Source organism: Podarcis tiliguerta (assembly GCF_965153285.1).
Source record: "Podarcis tiliguerta genome assembly, chromosome: 1".
NCBI classification, from domain to species: domain Eukaryota; kingdom Metazoa; phylum Chordata; class Lepidosauria; order Squamata; family Lacertidae; genus Podarcis; species Podarcis tiliguerta.
Genome location: NC_139534.1, coordinates 22,035,106 through 22,053,928, shown reverse-complemented (window position 1 = coordinate 22,053,928; position 18,823 = coordinate 22,035,106). Strand labels below are relative to the sequence as shown.

The 18,823-nt window shown below is 43.9% G+C and overlaps 1 protein-coding gene across 5 annotated transcripts in view; it reads left to right on the top strand.

Moving 5' to 3' along the window:
- Window positions 1-18,729, top strand: part of WIPF1 (WAS/WASL interacting protein family member 1) — a 60,067-nt gene extending 41,338 nt beyond the window's left edge. For 4 of the 5 annotated variants that reach the window (XM_083410513.1, XM_083410515.1, XM_083410517.1 and 1 more), the window contains exons 2-9: window positions 82-169; window positions 2,967-3,096; window positions 4,717-4,875; window positions 7,075-7,842; window positions 9,196-9,417; window positions 11,582-11,695; window positions 13,833-14,475; window positions 14,735-18,729. In XM_083410513.1, coding sequence (XP_083266639.1) covers window positions 119-169; window positions 2,967-3,096; window positions 4,717-4,875; window positions 7,075-7,842; window positions 9,196-9,417; window positions 11,582-11,695; window positions 13,833-13,888 — 1,500 coding nt within the window. In that variant the 5' untranslated portion in view covers window positions 82-118 and the 3' untranslated portion in view covers window positions 13,889-14,475; window positions 14,735-18,729. Of the gene's footprint in view, window positions 1-81; window positions 170-2,966; window positions 3,097-4,716; window positions 4,876-7,074; window positions 7,843-9,195; window positions 9,418-11,581; window positions 11,696-13,832; window positions 14,483-14,734 lie in introns of all 5 variants that reach the window. The other variant, XM_083410514.1, reaches the window with a different exon arrangement.
- The last annotated feature ends 94 nt before the right edge of the window (window positions 18,730-18,823 follow it).

Sequence of the window (18,823 nt, the reverse complement as noted above, 5' to 3'; positions counted from 1 at the left end):
CTAATGTGTAAGGAGGGGACTGCCCCTCAGCAGAGCATTTCTGAGAACTTACAAAATGGTGTGTTTTTTTTCCCTTGACAGGTTTCACAGCGATAGAAGAACGTTTTAGGTTTAAACCATGCCTGTCCCTCCTCCTCCAGCTCCTCCCCCTCCCCCAACACTTGCCGTGGTAAGTCTCAGCTTTTTTATTTTAAAATTTTTATGGGGATAAACAACCACTATCTATTGTATGGATCAATGAAAATGAAGCCAAGGTCTTAGCCAGTGTGGTGTAGTGGTTAGAGAGTTGGACTAAGACTCAGGAGAGCACGGTTCTAGTCCTCAGTCATCCTTGGTGTCTGAACCTGAACTATAAACCATAAAATTAAAAACTGATGAATCCATATAGGAATTGAACTGATTTTTAAAATATTTTAATAGGTTGACTCCTTAGTTGTAATCTGCACCCTCGGGAGTTATTATGATGTGCACAACATTTAGGAAAAGAAGTAGGAATCTAGTGCAGGAATGCTGCGCGTGATTTTACACTTGGGGAAAACATGCTTATTTAGTGGAATTCTGAAGAGGCGTGAGTCAACTTCTGGAACATCTGGAGAAATTTGAGCTGTTTCATGTTGCTCATACAAAATATTTTCTTTTTCTATTAAACTTTTTTTTAAAAAAAGATGTGTGTGCTTCTGCTAACAAAAGATAATCCAAAACTTTATAGCAATCATGGCAGATTTTAAATACGGAACCTGTAAAATTGGAATAGCTCTTTGATCAGAATTCTTTAAGCGCTTTTAATAAAAAGCATTAAAAGAAACTGTTTTATTCCCTTCGAAATATATCCAGGAAATCCTGTGTTTGGATATTGGAAGTGTTTGCCTCTATCTGGAAAATCACTCTCTTTGTGCAAACGAACTGTGTGTCTGTTTCCAAGACAGCAAACTTAAAAGTGTCTCTTCTTTACTGACTTAAATACTGACTTAATTATGAACAAGTTTTTTTTTAAAAAAAAAAACACGAAACAGACATTCAGGGCTGCTATACACTTTGCATCCACAGATGTATGTCTGAAAGTCCCAGCTTATCACTGGTTCTTGGTGTTTAACACATGTTTAGGGGTGCACCCCTGCCCTTCACACACTGACCTGTTTCACACAGGATGAAAGGGGTGGTGACAGTAACATCAGTCCCACTGCATGCCTTGACCTTGGCATTTGCTGCACGTTTGCCAGGTGCTGACATCGGACCAGAGCCATTCTCACACATTATGTTGGGGTAGTAAAGTCCAACAGTGACTGTCCCAGCTAATTGTCACAGAATCAGCAGTGGTATGCCTAACAGCATCCATGTTTGGGAAAGGTTTGTGGCTCGGTCATACAGTACAGTGGTGCCTCGCAAGACTAAAAGAATCCGTTCCGCGAGTCTCTTCGTCTAGCGGTTTTTTCGTCTTGCGAAGCAAGCCCATTAGCGGATTAGCGCTATTAGCGGTTTAGCGGCTATTAGCGGCTATTAAAGGCTTAAGGGATTAGCGGATTAGCTGCTAAAAGGCTATTAGCAGCTTAGTGCCTTAGAAAAAGGGGGTGGGGAGCGGAAAAAAATTGCAGGAACTCGCAAGACATTTTCGTCTTGCGAAGCAAGCCCATAGGGAAATTTGTTTTGCAAAGCACCCTCCAAAACGGAAAACCCTTTCGTCTAGCGGGTTTTCCGTCTTGTGAGGCATTCGTCTTGCAGGGCACCACTGTATCTGCTTTCAGTCCCTAGGATCTCGTTGTCTAGGACTCAGGCCCTTCAGGATTTAACCTCCTTCCGTCCGGCCTGTAAGACAGAGCTATTTCGCCTGGCCTTTAATTAGAATTCAGCCTGATCTTTTATTTCCCTTCTCTTCCCTCCCCCTCGCCTTTTATGAAGATCACCCTCTCTGAGACCCCACAGCTAATTCTCCCCTGGCCTCTTCGCTGGCCCAAGTAGGACCAATTCAGCCAGCTAGCCCTGAGGATTATCTAATGCTTATTTCCCCTAAATTGATTTTTGAATTTGAATTTTATTGTTATTCATGTTTTTATACTGTATTTTATGCTGCTTTTGTAATTAAGTGTTTTAAATTTGTTGTCAGCCGCCCTGAGCCCGGTTTTTGAACTGGGAAGGGCGGGGTATAAATAAAAATATTATTATTATTATTATGTCCTGGAGAGCAGCTGGCAATCAGAGTAGATGAATCATAGTATTGTAGAGTTGGAAGGGAGCATGAGGGCCATCTCGTCCAACCCCCTGCAATGCAGGAATATTTCACCCAGTGTGGGACTCGAACCCACAACCCTGAGATTAAGGGTGGGGGTGGACTTGTTGACCCTTGGAGTCCCTTCCAGCTCTGTGATGCTGTACCGACTGGTGTGGCTCTGTATAAAGCCACTTCCTGCTGGTAGAAAAATGAAACACAACTGGCTCTGGAGGGATGCTGTACCTGAAGGAAAATGGCTGCTTTTCTTTTCTTAAAAAAATAATAATTAAATAGTCATGCCCTACCTTTCTTTCTGAACCAGACTGACATACAGCTGTCAATTAAGGGGGAAAACATGTTGGGAAAGGTCATTGCACAAACATTAAAGGAGTCATCCATGTGGAAAGAAGTACAAAAACTATAATGTTGCAAACAATTAGTTTTGTATCTTCTGCCCTGTATAGACGATGCTCCGCTACCTTCCTGACAGGTGGGTGGCTGTTGCATTTTGAGGAGGGAGAGAGAGAGGACAGGCCAGGAGGGAGGTTGGCATGATATAAACATACCAGCAGAGCCAATCTGGCACTGCTGGTGGTCTGATTTGGTATTCAAACAGCTATCTATCTGATTTGCAAAAAAAATACTTGGGTAACTATTGGCTCTGAGGTATAAAAGAAAGGTGATTCCTACACAATGCATCGTTGTGACTTAAATGCATCTTTCCTTGTTCTACTTCATAATTAGTATCATTCCTTTGCAGGCGAATACAGAAAAGCCGAATTTAAACAGATCCGAGCAAGCAGGGCGAAATGCTCTTCTCTCCGATATTACCAAAGGGAAAAAACTTAAGAAGGCAGTTACCAATGACAGGAGTGCCCCAGTCTTCGATAGTAAGTATACTTCTGTGTCTTTCAGTGCAGAATACTTTCTACACCACTAGCCAGACGTCTTGAAGCTGTGAAATGCGTAGGGTTTCCCTCTGTGGTTCTGAATGTATGCATGTAAAGGCTGCGTACACCTGGCAATTTAAAGTGGATTTGATGCATCCCATGTGTGCATATTTCTCACGTTGTCTATATAACATTGTCCTCATCCACGTGGTAGTCTGCACTTTCCCCTCATTTCCTGGTTTTTCTGATCCATGGATAATGTGAGGGCGAAAAATCCACCCTAATATTTCAAACGGGTGTACTAAGGTGTGAGCAGGGTTATATCTGGAGTTGTTTTACTGCGGTGGCATCTATCACCATACTGTCTGCTTCTGTTGGCTAGATGCTGTTGGGACCAGGCATGACACTCTAGAAACAAACAAACAAACAAACAAACAAACAAACACCCTGCTGTTTTTTGAAAGTCTGGTATATTGGAAAAAATGTGTTTCAATTTTTATTTGTATTCTTAAGAAAATGACCACATTGTACAGGTAAATAAATACCTGTGTGCATGCCCACAATGGACCTCAGGTTTCTGGAATGCAGGGTGGGTGAGGAAGTACTAATTTGGGGGCATGGAAAACAGTGTGGATGGGAAATATTCAGAGTTCAATTGAAAGCACTCATGTATGCACAGAAAGGCACGCAGAAAAACCAGGTCCGTGTGATCCACTTGTGCAGTGCCACTCTGTTATATACACAGCCCAAAACTTGAATGGTCTTGAGTTATCCTAGACTGGGGGTGGGGAACCACCGGCCCTCCAGATGATGTTGGACTCCAACTCCCATCAGCCCCAGCTGCTCCTTGGGGCATGATCAGTCACTGTTTTATTTAAAGCAGGTACCAATAACCTACAGATCCTGTTAGGATGTGAAGACCTTTCTTCATTCTCCTAGACTTTTTACAAAGTGTTTTGTTTTTTAAGTTCCTTGCATCTTTTAAATCTGCTTTCGCCCTCTGTGGCTATTTGGGTTTTAATTGCACCATCTTTATTCTGCTTTAGATTTTAGGTATTGATCTGTTTTACCGTTTTAACCTTGATTGCGCATCACCCCTAAGTTGTTGGGTAGTACAGATGGGTAGAACAATCAACCATTTCACGTGGGGGTTCCGTTCCCGCCCCCCCTCCCACATGTTGGTGGGATGCCCCGCCCTGTTACTCTGTGCACCACCCATTTACGGGTCACTTCCTGGTTCAACAAGGTGCACACATGCCTGATCGCAGGCCCTCCCTTCGTATGCATGTCAGTTGGTCATTGCTTGTACATACATTTTTTTAAAATACAGTGGTACCTCGGGTTAAGTACTTAATTTGTTCCGGAGGTCCGTTCTTAACCTGCAACTGTTCTTAACCTGAAGCACCACTTTAGCGAATGGGGCCTCCCGCTGCCGCCAGAGCACGATCTCTGTTCTCATCCTGAAGCAAAGTTCTTAACCCCAGGTACTATTTCTGGGTTAGCGGAGTCTGTAACCTGAAGCGTATGTAACCTAAAGCGTATGTAACCCGAGGTACCACTGTAATAATAATCATTATGGTGTTTAAATGCTCTCCCTCCCCTCCCATGCTGTCTCTGCAGAACCTAAAGGGTCTGGTGGTGGAGGCGGCTTCACGAGCAGCAGCGGTGGTGGAGGTGGTGGCGGCAGTGGCGGCAGCTATGGTGGAGGAGGACCACCTGGTTTAGGAGGTCTGTTCCAGGCAGGGATGCCCAAACTCCGATCTGCAAACAGGGATAACGGTAAGCCGGGGAATGCATTCAGTGGCGCACAGAATATTGCACTCGGCATCCTTGCTTACCCAACGCGAGGAAAGGCCAAATATGAATACAATAAATCCATCCTGAGTGCTTCCTCTCTCTCTCTCTCTCTCTCTCTCATTTATACACACACACACACACACTGACTGAGCTATTGACTGACCTGCTTTCTTGGTGCCAAGCAGGCCAGAATGGAGGTTTCGTTTGATAATGCCTGCTCAGGAATGAGTGCTGCTTGTTACATGATGCATGGAACAATTTCTCCCCTGAAATCCAGGCGCTCTTCACTGCCCCTGAACCCCCTTTTCCACTCGTCCCAGTCTGCCACCTTTTCCGTTCTTCTCTCCCCTTCCCTCCAAATAAGTATGGAAATTGTGTGCGGCATCACTTTCCAGTGTGAACACAGCAGCCGAGTAAACTGCAAAGCACCTGCCGTTTATGCCAAGGACCCACAAAGAGATCTTCTTTTTCTCCTCGCCTACTTGGTGGTCTGCCTCCCTACTTTGAAAGCTGTATCATAGGCAAATGCTTCTTTGTGTTCTCCTCCCTCCTACAGCTCTAGCCTGTTTTATTATTTATCACATTTGCATCTTACCCTTGCTTTGTGCAGCTTGGGGTTTTAGATGTGAGGGCACCTTATTTTAATCTCATAGCAATTCTGGGAAGGTCGATTCAGCTGACTTGCTATTATTAATTAAATTGGTATACCACCCTATACCCACAGCTCTCACGGCAGTTCACAAGATAAAATCACAATAGAAAAACACAAAATACTGCACATAATAAAAACAAAAACAACCCAATAATCCCCCTCCCCAAAACATTTGGGGTCACCCAGTCCTGGGCGTACCCAGGATTTTTGTGGGCGGGGAGGGGGGCAGAACTGAGCCATCTGCAACGTGATTGGTCAAGTGCTGTTAAGTGCTGTTATTTATTTACTTAATGGGGGCATCTGCCCCCCCTTGGCTACCCCCATGCATCTAGTACAGGTATAGGCAAACTTTGGCCCTCCAGGTGTTTGGGACTACAATTCCCATCATCCCTGACCACTGGTCTTGTTAGCTAGGGATGATGGGAATTGTAGTCCCAAACATCTGAAGGGCCGGAGTTTGCCTATGCCTGACCTAATAAGTTGCATGACCGAGCAGAGGTTTGAACTCTGCTTCCTTCAGTATTACTTAAGCCACTAGACCAATTGCTTCTCCAGTATAGACTAACTTACATAGATGAATAGTATATATTATTGGTAACATTCTATTAACCCATGTCTGTGGCAGAGAGGGTGAATGTGTGTTTGGCAATGCTGGCATTAAATACATCCATTTTGTCTCTGTTTGTACGGCTGGTTTATCTAGCACAGCAATATTTTTATTATATTTATTTAAAACATGGCTATACCACCCATCATGGGGAAAAGAGAGTTTTCCCAGGATGGCTTACAATTAAATTCAAAATGCAAAACGATGCCGGCAAAAATAAGTCACCTTACAGAGCAGAGAGGCTTCCAAAAGGAATAACAGTATGCATTCTGCACTGTGAGATAAAGTTTCCTTGATTCATGGTTGCATTTATGGGTCAGAGAACAAGCTGGAGTGGCTGCGGCAGGTCAGAGTTGTACTTTCCTGATTGCAGGCGTCTCCCATAAGGCTTGGATGTAGCGGTGCTGGTTAAAAGTGCATGAGGAGGTCTTTCAGCCTGTGTTTGATACAACACAGTCTTTCAGAGCTGGTATTATCTGTTGTGTCACAGGCTATTTATGGCTCTCCTCTTAATCTCAGGGCACTTAACGAGCCCGAGTTTTTCTGAGAGACTGCCTCTTCTAGACAAATGCAAGTAACCGGACAGAAGAGAAATTCCTTCTGCCGCCCCAAATATACGTAAATTGCATTGAGCCAGAGCTGTTTTTGCAGGGCTGTCGGTCAAGTAGGGAATATACCATAGAGGATCCATTGCTTACCGAACAGCATGAAGAAAATGGAGCATGCTTTGCATACGCGCTGACAGCGGTCATCCTCTGTTGGATTTTTTATTTTTTGAAGAGATCTGTAGTCCTTGGATGCTACCGTTCACGTTGCAGTAAACGTTTGCATATATCGGCGGCCATACGTAGGGGGCTCAAAATCCATCCTTTTCCGTGTGGTTTCGGTTCTGTATGACAAACTGATTTCTTTACATTCTCAGATTCTCCAGGAAGCAGGGCTCCAGTGTTCCCACCGGGAGGAAAAGCGACGTCAGCAAAGCCCTTTTCACTCCCAGGTGGTGCAGGGCGGTTTGCAGGCCCTTCTCCCGGGCAAAGAACTGCCGTTCCAGAACCACAGAGGAGCCGAATGCCTCCACCGAGACCTGACCCTGGTTCCAGGGCCGATATGGGTGCTCCTCCCGTGCCAAATACTCCAAGACCTGTCCCATCAACGCTGTACAACCGAGGACCCCCTCCGGTGCCGGGAGCCAGCAGGCAAGTCAGCTTAGGCCTCACACCTCCGCCTTTCCCCGGAAATCGATTCGGAGGGTCCCTCCGCCAGTCGTCGCAAGGGGGGCATCCTCCTCCTTTCGCAAACAGGCCTCCTCTTCCTCCGGCCCCAGGCAGGCCGACAGAAGACAAGCCTCCGCCGCCCCCGCCCCCAGCAGGAAGCAGGCCACTTCTCAACCGGGAAGCTTCCTTGCCACCGCCTCCTCCACCTCAAAACAACAGGCCTCCGGTTCCTTCCACGCCTCGCCCATCCTTTGGCTCTCCGGTCCCTCCTCCGCCTCCTCCAAGCAGGCCAGGCCCACCTCTGGTTCCACCGACGTCCGGCGGAAACGATGAGATGCCGCGGCTTCCGCAGAGGAATATATCGCTAGCGTGTCCTTCTCCGCCGAGCCTCCCTGGTTCTTGTCGCTCTGGACCTCTCCCTCCACCACCAGGCGAGAGGCCGCCACCTCCCGTCAGAGACCCGCCTAGCAGATCAGGTGAGGCTCCCTACGTTCTTCCACCGACGACGCGAATGCCATAACACATACAGTCATACCTCATGTTACGTTCTTTCAGGATACGTCCTGCAGCGACCCGGAAGTACCAGAAAGGGTTACTTCCGGGTTCGCTGCTCGCGCATGCGCAGACGCGCAAAATGATGCCACGCGCATGCGTAGAAGCGGCGAATCGCAACCCACACATGCACAGACGCGGGTTGGGTTCTTTTCATGTTGCGAACGGGCCTCCAGAACGGATCCCGTTCGCAACCAGAGGTACCACTGTAATGCAAACATTGGGGTGGAGTGAGAGAGGGACGTAATAGCAGTGTATAAAATTTAGCACGGCGGTGTGTGAAATTTTGTGTATTGTGTAGCTAGAGAATTTTCCATGGATCTTCCAAATTGCTGTTAAGATACCCTTTGCTTCAAGCGAGAAGTTAGAAAGCTAATACAGAAAGACAGCAAATACCCTCCTCTATGCTTACAGATAAATGGTCTCTTGTTCCTTCTGTGTAGGATGTTCTCTCGTATGTCTCTGGTATGTTCTATGGTATGAGTCATACCTTTCAGAATAAGAAAGGGCAATGGGGCCCTGTTTCGAAATGGGGGTGGAATGCAGCTGCTGACTGCTTCCAGTATACCTGAAGGAGCGTCTCCACCCCCATTGTTCAGCCCAGACACTGAGGTCCAGCTCCGAGGGCCTTCTGGCAGTTCTCTTCCTGTGAGAAGTGAGGTTACAGGGAACCAGGCAGAGGGCCTTCTCAGGAGTGGCACCCGCCCTGTGGAACACCCTCCCATCAGATGTCAAGGAAATAAACAACTGACTTTTAGAAGACGTCTGAAGGCAGCCCTGTTTAGGGAAGTTTTTAATGTTTGATGTTTTTTTCACATTTTTAATGTTCTGTTGGGAGCCGCCCAGAGTGGAACCCCAGCCAGATGGGCTGGGTATGAATTATTACAGTGGTACCTTGGGTTAAGAACTTAATTCGTTCCGGAGGTCCGTTCTTAACCTGAAACTGTTCTTAACCTGAAGCACCACTTTAGCTAATGGGGCCTCCTACTGCCACTGAGCCGCCCCTGCACGATTTTTGTTCTCATCCTGAAGCAAAGTTCTTAACCCGAGGTAATATTTCTAGGTTAGCGGAGTCTGTAACCTGAAGCGTATGTAAGCTGAAGCATATGTAACCTGAGGTACCACTGTATTAGTAGTAGTAGTAACCCGAGGTACCACTGTTATTATTATTATTATTATTATTATTAACCCGAGGTACCGCTGTATTATTGTTGTTGTTGTTGTTTTGTTGTTGTTGTTTTGTTATTATTATTATTCCTTTGTTCTTTCATATCCAGGACCCCTTCCTCCACCTCCGCCACCAATAAGCAGAAACGGTAGCACTTCACGGGCCTTGCCAGCTACCCCACAGCTTCCTTCTAGAGGCGGGCTTGATAAGCACAGAGGCGGACCACTTCCTCCTCCACTTCCTCCTGACAGGCCTGCTTCTGGAGCGCCTCCCCCACCGCCGCCACCTTCGTCCGCCATGCGAAACGGCTTCCAGGATTCTTCATGCGATGGTGTGTGTGTGGCAATCCCCCTGCCATCCCAATGCGCGGAGCGGGATTGCGTGCGCCCAGCGACTTCCGTGAATTAAGCAGAACATCTGCAAGAATCCTTGCGTGCACAGCTGTGCCTGGGGAGGGTTTCTCTCTCCGTCTGGGTGGAACCCAGGGTTTCCTTCAGAGAGGGAGAGAACTCCGTCCAGTCACGTGGGAGACAGCTCTCCTCTGAGTATACTTTGCAATTTTGCTCTTCTGCCCTCTTGATATGCTCTTTCGCAGTGCGCTTTTTTGTGTGTGTGTAAGTTAAAGAGGTGTCGGCACTCACCATGAAGTTGTTAACAGCAAGTGCCGCACTTTTAACATTTGGTGGGATACGGTGCCAGTATCCCTAGAAAACAATAACTTCTTCCAACCCCTACATGTCTGGTTATTTTCAAAAACTTAGAAAAAGTGGAGTTACCCAATTTACCAGAAATTAACTGCATAAACACGGTAATATTGTGGGCATGGGTGTAGACGGGGGGGGGGCAGGGGAGCAGCTGACCCCCAATCCTCAAAAAGCATTAAAAATACTTAAGAAACTGAGGTTCTGCCCCCCATGTCCTCTCTTTGGAGAGGACTATTATTATTATTATTATTATTAGTAGTAGTAGTAGTATTATATTTTGGCAAAGTAATAATCGTATATAAATAAGAATAAAATTTTGCATCCCACCACCAAGTCCATTCCATTGTAACTATACAACCTCCCAAGATTTTTACATGTTAAAGGAAATGTCCGTGATCTCCCAAAAACAAGCTCAGCAACTTTTTGAGACGTTCTTGCAGGGGGTGGGGTGGGTGGGGAGCTCAACGACTGTTTAATGCTTCAGTGCAAATGTTTTATAATTTGCTACCAAAATTGAGGTGGTTCTTAATTATTAAAATGGAGCAGACCAGTTTCTGTGCCAGTTAAAAAATCATATATCATTTGTAATGCTGTTTTTACTCAAGTACCTACCTTTTGAAGAGGACTTAGTTAACTGCAAGGATTTTAAGGAGCCCTTCCCACACGCTTGCGAGTGATGACATTTTGATAACACCAACACTGCAAGAATGTTGTTTGGGTCCTAGGTATTGTAGAATGATACTAGGGGTGTGCACCAAATTCGGATGAATCCTGAGGTCAAGTGGGATGTCTTGGCTTGTCAGAAGTGAAGCGGGATTTGTATGAGGTAGCACAAATCAAATCGGAGGCCCCTGGAAAACTCCCATCTTTTAGTTGGGTAGGGTAGAATGTGTGTGTCCTTTTTGTGTTAATGCAGATGAGCACTTTTAGTTAGTAATGCTTTTTTCCCTATCTTTTTTATTTGGTGTTGTATTATTATTATTATTTACCGATTAAATTTGTATGCCACCCTATACCCACAGGGCTTCAGAGCAGTTCACAGGATAAAATTACAATATAAAAACACAAAATACATAATAAAAACAAAAACAACCCAATAACTAGCCCCCCAGCACGTTTCAAAGGGGCATTGGGTGACAATCAAATAAGGTCTTCTTAAAGAGGGGCGTTTTCGCCTAGCATCCAAAAAATGTATATCGAAGGCACCGGGCAAACCTCCCTGCAGAGAGCATTGCACAAATGGGGAGCCGCTGCAGAAAAGGCCTGTATCCTTCAGGGCCACTGCACTGGGGTGAGATTTGGAGGCCTGCTTTACAGTGGCTCGGGTCCAAAATGTGGTGATTGTGGTGGACTCAGGTTCAATGCTTGGCTGTTGGCCTGTAGTGTCCCTCAAGGTTCTGTCCTGTCCCTCCTCCCCTGCTCTTTTAAGAAAGGTTCTCCTGAATTTTGGGGTTCAGTGTATGACACCCAGCTCCCTCTCTCCTTTCCATCTAAATCTGAGGAAGCTTTCTCAGTGCTATTTCAGTGTCTGCTGTCAGTAACAGACTTGATGAAATTAAAACTTATTCCCGGCAAGACAGAAGTGTTCCTGGTCAGTCAAAAGGCACAGGTCAGGAAATAGATATTCAACCCCATGCTGCTTAGGATTGCACTCCCCTGAAAACACAGGTGCGCAGCTAAGGTGTGATGGATTCAGCCCTGAGCCTCGATGCCCAGGTTTTGGTGGTGCCTATGTATAATATGACATTGCAGAAAGTTCTACAAAGCCTGTTATTGTTGTGTTTTCTCCAGATGAGTGGGAGAGCAGATTTTCCTTCCATCCTATGTCTGACCTGCCACCTCCAGAGCCGTATGTGCCAATGAACAAAAGCTACCCCAGTAAACTAGCAAGGAATGACAACAGAAGTAAGTATTCTTTCACGAGGTGCTTGGTAGCAGAGCATTTGGGGAGCGATCATGGAGGTTATATAAAAAGGGCTTTGAGCACTCAGAAATCACTACGTACGTGTGAAAGATCATTCATGTTATTAAATGACACACCTAAATTGCACAAGTGACCATGTGGGGTACTCCTAGATCCTGTATTTAATGGCTTTGGACTGTATTTAGTTGTGTCATTCCACTCATAGAAGGCTTTCTGATCTAGAAGAGGCTTCCATGAACAGAAGGGAAAACGGGGCAACTTTAGTCAGTTTTCCCTCTGAAAACATCTCCCTTTCCCAAATCTGTACTAGCTTGCAGTGGTGAGAGGAGGCCTTAAACATGAGTCCCAGTTTGGATAATGTTGTTGTTTAGTCGTGTCCGACTCTTCATGACCCCATGGACCAGAGCACGCCAGGCACTCCTGTCTTTCACTGCCTCCCGCAGTTTGCTCAAACTCATGCTTCCAGAACACTGTCCAACCATCTTGTCCTCTGTCGTCCCCTTCTCCTTGTGCCCTCCATCTTTCCCAACATCAGGGTCTTTTCCAGTGAGTCTTCTCTTCTCATGAGGTGGCCAAAGTATTGGAGCCTCAGCTTCAGGATCTGTCCTTCCAGTGAGCACTCAGGGCTGATTTCCTTCAGAATGGATAGGTTTGATCTTCTTGCAGTCCATGGGACTCTCAAGAGTCTCCTCCAGCACCATAATTCAAAAGCATCTATTCTTCGGCGATCAGCCTTCTTTATGGTCCACCTCTCACTTCCATACATCACTACTGGGAAAACCATAGCTTTAACTATACAGACCTTTGTTGGCAAGGTGATGTCTCTGCTTTCTGCTTTTGGATAATATGTTAAGTCAAACCATGGTTTATCTTAGCATGGTAGCAAAAAGGACTGGGGAGGGCCAAAATGGCTGTGAGCTTCTCCTCTCCAGGAGTCCACCAGTTTGCATGGCCTTGCTAAGCCATGTGGCTTAGCATGTGGTGTGAGCCAGGCCATGTGCAGTTTACATTTTTCATTAAAATTAGGTTGGAGTAGATACAGTGGACGCTTGCGTTGCGAACGTAATCTGTGTGGGATGCACATTCACTACCCACAGCGTTCACAAGCCGCAGCTGCGCGTCTGCACATGCTGCGATTCGGCGCTTCTGTGCAAAGTGCGATTTAGCGCTTCTGCGCAGGCGCGGATGCCGAAACCTGGAAGTAACCCGTTCTGGTACTTCCAGGTTTCGGCGGTCCGTAACCAAAAAAAAAGGCAAGCTGAAGCGTCTGTAACCAGAGGTATGACTGTAGTGGATTTTCTTATACAGTGGTGCCTCGCAAGACGAAAAGAATCCATTCCGCGAGTCTCTTCGTCTTGCGGTTTTTTCGTCTTGCAAAGCAAGCCCATTAGCAGATTAGCGCTATTAGCGCTATTAGCAGTTTAAGGGCTATTAACGGCTATTAAAGGCTTAAGGGATTAGCGGATTAGCTGCTAAAAGGCTATTAGCAGCTTAGCGCTTTAGAAAAAGGGGTTGGGGAGCGAAAAAAAACCTCAAGAATCGCTAGACATTTTCGTCTTGCGAAGCAAGCCCATAGAGAAATTCGTCCTGCGAAGCACCTCTGAAAATGGAAAACCCTTTCGTCTTGCGGGTTTTCCGTCTTGCGAGGCATTCGTCTTGCGGGGCACCACTGTACTTGAAAACAGTACCAAAAATAAATAAATTTTGTTCCTCATTCATGCAGGTGTTCTCTCTTTTTTGCCTTTTTGCAAGTTTTTGCGGTGCTTGAAAACCCTTCAAAACCCACCTGACCAGCAATGTGTCTTTTAAAAATGAACGCCCACATCTTTGGGCAATGATACGAGTGCCATACTATTATCAGTTTGAAATAAACAACTCCCCCCTCCCCCCCATGTATATTTGAACAATGTTGTAGGCTAGCTAGCCACACGTTTGTAACAGCTACATGTAATTACGACATAAAATATTTGTGTATTATTCATATCCATCCAATACTAGTTCAATGAATAACAGAAGAGTTTTTAAAAAATTGAACGGGGATGTTTTAACTGAGTATCTTGAGCATAAGCTTCAGTGAATAAAAAAATAAGGTGAAATCTCTTTTCTTTTGCCTTTTAGGTGGATCCAGTCGTAGAGAACGAGGTGCTCCGCCACTTCCACCTATTCCAAGGTGAAGTGGGGCTGTTGACCTCCTTGGGGATGTGACTGCTTTTCTGAAATTTCCCTTGAACCCAGCAGTCTTGTCAAAAGGTTTCCTTTCATGCCGCACTTTTTTGGGGGGGCTGGGGAATCCCACTCTCGGTATCATTTTCAGATCAAGCTGTCAGAATCCTGCTCAGGTTATTCCTGCCGATTTCCACCTTGGTTCTACAAATCAAAGATTTTGTGAACTGTAATCCAAATCCCCATTGATGGGGATTTTCAGTTACTTTGAAATTAATGGGGACTTGCTTCCAATAAGGTGCTTAGTATTGGGGGAGTGGTATGTTGTTATTACTATTGTTACCTTGAAAACTGTCTTGCAAGGCATAGTGGGGACTGTATAGATCACATTTTGGAGCTCAGTCCAAGTCTTGCCAGTACCATCAAAAAGAGCCAAGACTTTCAGCTTGTCTTGTAGTGCGGGACAATAACATTTTACAAAATTCAAGTCTCTGTTACATTAACCTGAAACATAACTTCCTTGACAACCTTCTGTATTTCTTTCCATGATAAAGATGATTCGTAGCACTTTCTCTCCCCCCCCCCCCAAATTACTGTGGTGTGGTGTAGTGGTTAAGAGCGGTAGTCACGTAATCTGCGTAACCGGGTTCGCGTCTCCGCTCCTCCACATGCAGCTGCTGGGTGACCTTGGGCCAGTCACACTTCTCTGAAGTCTCTCAGCCCCACTCACCTCACAGAGTGTTTGTTGTGGGGGAGGAAGGGAAAGGAGAATGTTAGCCGCTTTGAGACTCCTTAAAGGGAGTGAAAGGCGGGATATCAAATCCAAACTCTTCTTCTTCTTCTTCTTCTTGTCTGAGATTACTGATCAAATTGATCAAATTAGTTTGACGATTAGAGGTAGGGGGAAAGAACTACATGGCACAACTTTTAATACATTCCATCTCTGGAAAGAGTTGGGATTCATTGTATGTGACATTCTTACTCTCTCTCAGGCAATCTGCGAAAACTTTAATGAATTGTAGCCCTTCAGAGACCAAAAGAATGTTGCACTGTGTTTGCCAAAGCATCAGTAGCAACTTTTAACAAATCCACCGAAAATGCCTATGTCACAATTCAGGGCAGTACTTGCACGGAAGCAGGCTTCCAAGCATGTAAATCTAGCTGGAGGGAGGGAGGTGTCTACAACCAAATACTGTGTACACAGATCCTCCCTCCTGTCCCAGAGGCAGGGACCGTTTGCTCAGACATCTCCATTTTCTTTATTAAAAAAACAAACAAACAGCTAAGATCTTGCAGGTGGACTTTTCAGCATTGGAAACTGGGGTGTCTTCTAGCCAAACAGCTGGATTGCTGGAGTTTCATATTTTGGAAGAAGAAGAAAAAAGAATTTGGGGCTTGCGGGTGCTACAGAACAACAAGATTCAAGATGTCATTGTCATCTTGGAAGTTAAGTTCTTCTTTTGCTAACAGTCATGCTGTTGGGCTTTTCCTCTGGGGTGGGTTTTACCCCATGGTTTCTGAATTGGTGGTTCTGCAAAACAAATCGTTGTAAAGCTCTCTCCTTTGAACTATGCAAGGCAAATATTCAAAGTTAGTGTATATAAGCAACAATAGATGCTAATAAGACTCTTTCTGTGGCTTTCTGCTAACACCATTGCCCTGAGCTTCCATTTCTTTCATGGTACCATTGAAACTGTTCTTAGCTATGAAAAGATTTTTTTATTTGGCTCCTGTGTGCTGAAGACACTCCCCTCTCCTTTGATGTGGCAGCTGTTAATCAAGCATCCAGCTGCAAGCAGGAAGTGTCAGCAAGAGACATTTGGTTGACCTGTTACAAGCTCTTTCCTTTCCATGAGGTGCAAAACAGCTGGACAGCATTTTAAAGTTACGGCTTTGTTGCAAAATTTCATTACTCTCCGCAGGAATTTTCTTGTCATTCTGACAGCTGATAAGTGCATTTACTCTTTCACAACCGATTCACCTTTACACACATGAGAGAAATGTGGTCCTTAATTGGAACATGATTGAGAATGGAATGACTATTTATGGAAGCTTTGAAGATGGCTGTCTTGTACACATTATTATGCAAATTGGAGACAAAAGGATGACTTTTTCTGGTGATGTCATGAATGAAAAAGTGGGAAGATGGAAGATGTGTATTATGGTATAATAATATCCAAAGTTAAGTTGCGGTGGGACAGTTGGAGCAAGATTTCCTTAGAGATGCACATGAAAAGTATACTTAGATCTTTGGGGAAGCTTTGAAAAGGAACTCAGAAATATTCACAATGGTGCAGCCAAGGTTGCACTTTGCTTTAGACCAGAGGTTCCCAAACTGTGGTGGTCCATGAGCTTCATTCAGGTGGTCTGTGGCATGTCTGTGAAGAACACTTACAATTTGAATTTAATGGAATTCAGATGGTAATAATAGTAAAGTACAATATAAGAAATAAAACAAGCCATAAAAATACAACAAAAGCTCACACTGCAATTGTAATTGCTCGTTACAATTGCTACAACAGGCAAATAATAATCATCAAGAGGTCTGCCAAGACCCATAGCAATTATCAAGTGATCTGTGGGAAGAAAGTTAGGAAGCCACTACTTTAGACTTATGTGCATTCCCGTTGATGATAAATAAAGCAGGCTGGAGCTTTAGGATGGAAAAACACTGCTTTGCATTTACAATCTGTGTGTACAGAAATATGTATGTAAAAGCTTTTTTATGACTCTTTTTCATTAAAAGAAAAAAAAGTTATTGCGTAGATTTAGGTCTTATGTTGAGGTGCATTCCATGAGCCCCTCTTGTGATGGAATCCTTGCAGTTGAATATATTCAGGGACCCAAAGATTCCACCCACATAGGTCTCGTTGCAAAATTGGAAGGACTTTTTTTCAGCTATAAGCACAGCAACATCTTGCAATACCTTTTGGGATCAAGCATACAATAATAATGGATTTTTCAGCAGACTCTTTTCCTATGCACTTAACAATCCTTTACATATATGCAGTATTAAGTAACAGTTCCAGTTTCAGCTCAATTAGTATTGTGTGTGTATTATTATTTTTTAAAAGCAGGATGTAAAATGTTAAATTATTACATTTTTGTTCCTGGAATGGAACACTTCAGCCTTCTGAAGAACAAATGAAGTACAAAGTTTTACAGTGGGGATTTAAAAAAAATAATTGTACATTTTGTGTAAGCTGATTTAAGAGCAAATTCCCTCTTTGAATATGTTGATTAAAGATGGCAGAGAGAAATTGACAACAGTGCTTTCAACTGATCGCTCAAGTTAGAAATTTGGTTATGCAATAGAGTGGAGATGGTTGCATTATCTACTCCTTGTTGCTGCCAATGGATTATTCATTGAGTGAGTGAAGTTCTGGAGCTGTGTTCTTCAGCTAGTCAGTCTGGATCTTTGCAGTGAAAAAGCTTGACAGCAAGGAACAGCCGTGTAATGAAAAGCAAAGGTGTCAAGAGGGCAGACAAATGAAGGAATAAGCATGCAGCGGTTAAAACCTGCTGATTTTACAAGCAACGTCCACTCAGAAACTCTCAGGATTATGGTATTTAGAAACTCTGTGATGTGATTTCATTTGATCCTGCCAATTGTCTGTACCATTGGCAAATTAATTCCCGTGCAATATTATCTGAAATTCTAACCAAAGCCTTGGCATTTAGAATGCAACGTGGCCTTTTAGAGAGAGAAGCAACACCTGGAGCTTCCGTCTTCCTCAGAGGATAACATTTTAGCACTTTCTCTCCAATAGGAATCTTCCTTGGTGTGTGTATATGTTAAGTATTGTCAGGAAATACTTCAAAGGAAAAACAATAATAGGACTTGTTTGGTGTAAAGCATATTTCTTTTTCTTTCACCAGATACATTGATAGAAGCAGCATTTTGAAGTTTAGCATATCGTTTTATTATCGATATTTTAGATTAAATATTTATTTGACTATGTACAATGATCAAACAGCAGAAAGCAAAAGATTCTTCCCAGTGGTGCCTTACTGTTACTTAAAAGCCACTTTTAAAATATCCAAATGGCTGCTGTCTTTTTTAAAACAACAAAAAAAAAAATTAGATCATGTTCCCACAGCCCCCAGAATTTCAAATATAAAATTGTACTTTGTCTATGGTGTAGTGTTTGAGCCCCATCTCTTTTCCCATTGGTTGTCTTAACATCTAACCCTGAAGCCCACTGTATAGAAATATTTTGGATTTCAGTAAGACTTGTTAAAATACTCTTTTTGGTATGTATATTCAAGCAAGTTACATAGATCAAAACAATTTCCAAATGAATGAGTTTAAGACCGAGGTCTTAAAATGAGCAAAAGTTTTAAACCCTACAGATGTTTTTACCCCTATTTTTACCCGTTTTTACAGATGTTTAAACCCTACAGATGATTTGATTCATCAAATGGATCGTGAACTTACAGAGCAAGTTCCATTATATAATACAGAGCTTTCTAAACGTTCCCCATGCTCCTCCCAGGACTGGAAAGGGGTTCTTTACTTTAACCTCTTGTTTACTAGTAAAACTGAATTACTGTGTCGTGAAATGATGCATGCCTAAAAAGTGTTGTCACCAACATGAAAAGTTTGGAAACCTCTGATATAATACATACTCACCACTTTTTTTATATATGAGATTGCACAGGTGTATTAGAGTAAAACAATGCCCATAATGTAAATAAGATTTTTTTTTATTTGACTTTGCTTTGTGTTATTAACATGCATATCTTAAAATATGTTATCACTGTGACTCAAATTGTGAGAAACCAGGTAACAAATAAACTTGTGTCTGTCCAAAGCAAAAATAAAAATAAAATTGGAGCAACTGTTTTGTCAGATGGAACTGTTTTGTCAGATGGAACTGTATTTGTTGTGTGCCTGTGTGTGTGTGTGTGTGTGTGTGTGTGTGTGTGTGTGTGTGTTTAGGATA